This window comes from Cariama cristata, unplaced genomic scaffold (assembly GCF_000690535.1).
Source record: "Cariama cristata isolate BGI_N322 unplaced genomic scaffold, ASM69053v1 scaffold10774, whole genome shotgun sequence".
Lineage (NCBI taxonomy): Eukaryota > Metazoa > Chordata > Aves > Cariamiformes > Cariamidae > Cariama > Cariama cristata.
The window spans coordinates 89,112-94,047 of NW_009612354.1; the positions used below are offsets into that span (position 1 = coordinate 89,112).

At 46.5% G+C, this 4,936-nt stretch overlaps 1 protein-coding gene across 1 annotated transcript in view; it reads right to left on the reverse strand.

Moving 5' to 3' along the window:
• PRDM1 (PR domain containing 1, with ZNF domain) overlaps positions 1-4,859 on the reverse strand; it is a gene marked incomplete at its 5' end in the record, with an annotated part of 16,475 nt that extends 11,616 nt beyond the window's left edge. The window contains 2 exons of the mRNA XM_009698594.1: positions 2,343-2,462; positions 4,702-4,859. Coding sequence (XP_009696896.1) covers positions 2,343-2,462; positions 4,702-4,859 — 278 coding nt within the window. The remainder of the gene's footprint in view (positions 1-2,342; positions 2,463-4,701) is intronic.
• Positions 4,860-4,936: the final 77 nt, after the last annotated feature.

Below are 4,936 nucleotides of genomic sequence, written 5' to 3' on the forward strand. Positions count from 1 at the left end.
CAGGAGATATGTTTGTTAAAGACACATCCCTTACTCTTGGGGGGAACTAGCTCCATGCTGGATGAAATGGGGGTTCCCGGGTTTTGCAAAACAGATGACCGGGCAAAAGCCAGACCTTGAAGCAGGAGCAGCTTGCACCAGCAATACACCTCGCTGAGCAGAAAATGCCTTTCCGAAGGGGAGACAGAGCTTATCTCAGAGGGAAAATATTCCACGGCGTATTCCCACCTTTGCGTTCACACCACCGTCTTTCGCACCTACCCGGCCGGCAGCGCGCCCCGCAAGCGCCCACCGGCTGCCCCGGACCTCTCCTCTTCTCCCCAAGAGAGTCGCCAGCAGAGAGGGGCGAGGCAGCCTGGCCCTTTAACGCGGGCCGTAAACACCAGAATCACTTTCTTTAAGAGTAACTTCCTGTAAACTGAGAAGGGGGAAATACATGTGGCCTCATCAAAGCAGCTTGCGAGAGATTTTGCGGTGTGTTTGTTATGAGAAAATGGAAGGGAGCCGGGCGAGTTGTGCTGCATCAAGAGGAGCCTTTGCGTTTCTCTGCTCAACCCCGGCTTGCAAACTTCCAGGAACGCGGGGCTCCGGCACTCGACGCCTGCCGCTGTTTCCCAAACCGGCCCTCCACCACTCCCACGGCAGGGTCATGGATACTGCCGGTCACCATGCTCCGGGGCGAAGGGGCCCCACTGGGCTCCCACCTATTCTGGGGAAGGCGAGACCAGATGTGCTGAGTCACGGCGCGGTTCCCAGAAATGACGTTGGCCTCCAGCGGCCCCGCACCCCTTGTGCGGGCAAGGCAAGGCGCAGGCAGCGTCCCCCCGCGCACATAGCAGATGTTCCTGCTCCTGCCAGCAAGCCCAGGATGCCTTTAATCACATGTGGGAAGTTATCTCCCACAGTTTCCTTTGCATATGCAAGCCTGTGTGAGACCTCTATGAAGGAATTCATTTTCAGTGCAGCAGCCTGTCTTCAACGAATCAAGAGATTATAACAGGGAATTTAACAATGCTTAGATGGCTCCTAGGCTATTATTTCTGAGGATTCCTCTGCATTAAGGCTTAAAATCACATCATGAGAATGATGTCATCTTTCTCGCTGCAATATATGAAGTCCTGCAAGATAGTTGGCAGCCTTTTTTCCCAATGTTTGCTGTCTTATTAACAACAGGCAGGGCTCGGGCCAACGTACCGGTCTCTTCCTATGCTGGATGAAAGCTCTCAAAAAATTCTGCTGAAAAAACCACTCTGTAGCTTTACGACTGTGAAAACAGTCGCCTGCTTTGTAAAAACACTCATGCAAATAACTGCCTGTGCAACGTTGTATTACATTGCACGAAGATGACCTGAGAAAACCAAAATGATGCAATTATGTAGGAAGAAAGGGGTGTGGGGAACACTGGTGCTTGCCCTGGGTTTCACTTGGATGTGAGGTTGGGATAGCGCTAAGGCAGGCAGGCACCTGGGCACAGAGGCTTGGATATACTCCCACATCCACCGATTTAGACATAACCTAAATGACTAGAAGGCAGAAAAGCAAATCCGTGGAAGGAGATGGGGCTGAAGGAACGTTCTCCAACAATTAGTAATGGGTCTGTAAAGGAAACTGAGGATTATGTCAACTGATAAACTGGAAGCATATTCTCCAGCACAGACTTCCCAAGCCAAAACAAATTGGCTGGTGCTCCCTTCCAGCTTATACTACGGAGTAGAAGTGCTGCCTGATTTGTAGTGTTTGTCTGCCATTAATGGATTTTTCTCTTCACTTAAGATGTGTGGGCTGCTCTTTTAACACTTTCTGAAGTGGACTAGAAAAACTTATGACTCGAATGATACACGCTGAAGACCACCACCACTGTGTTATACCAGTTCTATTCAAAACCCAGGAAAGAAAATGTCACAAAATGTATCATAATTCCAGAGTAAAAAGATTATGCAGTACTTTCACAGCTTCTTCACAGCTGGAAAAATCAAGGATATGTGATGTTTGCATAAACAAGAATGACTTTCCACTGTGAAGAAATGCAAAACAACCTGCTCCTACAGCAAGCAGCAGAACTATTTCTTTACACAATCAAGCACCGACCCATTTCGGAAGACAGAGCTGGAAAGGGCTGTGCATCTCCCCTGTTCTCTCCACCCACACAGCCCCTACATCCAAGAGAGCCAGGCTTTTACTCAGGCTTAGTTCACCCCCCGGCTCTGTTCGTGCCTGGCAGCATACAGAAGTTGCCCCCTGCATTCACACAGGTCTGAAGCAGGAAATGACCCAGCTTCTCAGCTGTACTCATTTAGTGATCTGCTTACTGCAACAACATGGTGCTGTTTTTTCCTGCTTACCCGCCAAAAGTATTTTCTGTTCGCATTCTTGGGAACTGTATCACTGGTATAGATCTCTCCTACCAGGGGTCCAAAGCGCGTTCCTTTTGGGATGTACTCTTTGCTTATAACTCCAGTGACCTACAAAGAAGAGCAGCACAGGATCAGTCCATCGCCAGTAGAAATCGAAAAGTCTTCCTTCCTCTCCCCGGTCCCCCAAACTTAACAAGGTAAAGCAACCGATGCAAGAAATTTTTAGTGACAGGTCAGCAAAACAGAAATAAATTAACAACCATGTTGCATATGATAAGACCAGCTTTGTCAGATACCAGCATCTTACCGAGACATACAGAAGCCAAAGATGCACACACCTGAAAAATGTGTCTTGTGGAAATACATTTACAAGAAGAAACAGTAAGCAAAATGTACAGAGGCTGTCAAATATCTTCGGAAGTTACTTCTATCAAAGGCAACCCCCAAAAGTCTAGTTCCAGCAAACAAAAATAATAGCTATCGATCACTACACTGCTACAGAGCTTACTTTTTTAGTAAGTTAGGAACTGGAATGACTGCTCCTCCAGATCAAAATTAAACCTCACCCCCCCCAGCCACCTTCTTTGCTCTATACCCCTCCCGATAGCTAAAAGGAGAACAAAAAAAACCCACAAACAAAAGACAACTACATTTCTCTCACCAGCATACAGTGGCATACAGAACAGAATTTGAAATGGCTTTGGGACACGTACTCACAGATCACCCTCTTTTATAAAAAGGAGGCAGCAGTTCCGGTAACATATGTCAAGTGGGTTCGGTCAAAAAGGTGTAAGGGTTTTGATGAAAATGCTCCACTATGCTAGGTCTAAGAAATGTATTCTAGTTGTTCAGCTTCCTTCTTGACAGTAATTATACCCAAAAAAGTCACTGACCACAAATCAGGAAGCAATTCATCATTATTCAGAAGAACGTGCCTTGGAGTAACCCTTTGCAAAACACTGCTGAGTTATTGGTTTTGTCTCTCTCTGTTCCTCACCAATCTTCTTAAATTTAATGTATCCAAACAACATTAGAAACCCAATGATTTTGTAAACCAAAAACCCCAAGCCTTTGTAAGATGGATCCTGCTGATCAGATAGTGGGGAAAAAAGGAAGGCTAAAAGCTCATTAATTTGGTATTATAACCAAACTTTCACGGCAAAATGTATTAATCTTATCCCCTGCACACGTTTTGCCACTTGTCTTTTTGCTCGCCAGGATTTCAGAACAAGACAGGAACAGCAGAAGTGGTTGACGAACACCGAGAGTTGGGATTACTGCTGTCTGTACCCTGCAAGGAATCAACATTCTTACCAAAGCAGATTAGCACTCATCAGACCCTGCAGATAGCTCACTTCAGTGAGCACTTCTTTGTCTTCGGAACAGTCCTTCGCAGCAAAGGAGGGTAAAAACCCTGGACTGGAGACAGCACTTCACAAATTAGCTAAGCCTTGAGATTTTCTCATGCTACATTTCCCTCTGTTGTACCACCCTTGGTGTCAGAGAGGGAGAGAGACAGACAAATACTTGCCTGTGTATTGGTCAAGATTAAAAATCCCAGTAAACAACTAACGCCTAGCATAATTTCACATTAAATGTCAAAATAAAGGGGACAGATAACAGCCATGGAATCAAGGAGGTAATCCACCCGGAAACAGATTGCTGGGTGTACGTGGTGGCTGTTTGCGCTTGTCTGCGTTTCAACATGTGTTTCAGCCCACTACAAAAAAAATTAAACGTCAACAGCAGAGGTAGTTAAATGCTCCATTGATCTGTGCATCTGGACTGAAGAGAGAGAAAAGGGACTTCCAGAAATTTTCCTACACCTACCACAAGCTGAAAAAAGCTCAGTGGCTCAGTTTTATTTTTGTCTTGCTTGTACATTTCTCATAGAGAGCTGAAAAAGGCAGATGTTCTTCTCATCTTCCCTATATATCTTCATTTACATCCATCTGCCCTCTCAAGAAAAGTTCACAACCAAGCAACAGCACACCCTACCAGTTTTAATGCACGGTAGCTCGAGATTTTTCATGTTTTTAAAATATCCTGGCCTTAATTAAAACGACTTTTATGAAATTCTCAGAATCTCTAGAAATCACTCCTCGAACTAGTCAACTTGAAACACTCCCTGAACTGGTGTCTGTGACACAGCAGATACTTTTTGATATCCACCTTACATGCAGTGTTTGCTTCTCCCCCGGCACAGCTGAACACGAAGACGATTTCTCACTCTGTACCCATCAGAAGGTTATTTTGGCAGAGGATGTCCTGCACATCCGTGTGAGCTGACACTGAAGTTCTGCTAAACCAGATTAAAGCCATCCAGACGACTTTTAACCGAGGGTACCTTTCTGGTCAGCAATTCTTGGCCCTGCGAGCTGAGCTGCTGTGGTCGAGAAGGGGTACCGTCCAGGAGAGGGGTGCCAGCAGTGCCAGGGCAGGCTGGCTCCAGACGGCTGGCAGCCCCAGGGGGCTCCTGCCCTGCGGGAGCGTAGCGGGAGGCGGCTGAACAAGAAGCCACGAAGCAGAGAGTCGTCGAGGGCTTGTAAGCAAAGCAGGGAAGGAACTGCAGGTCCAGAGGC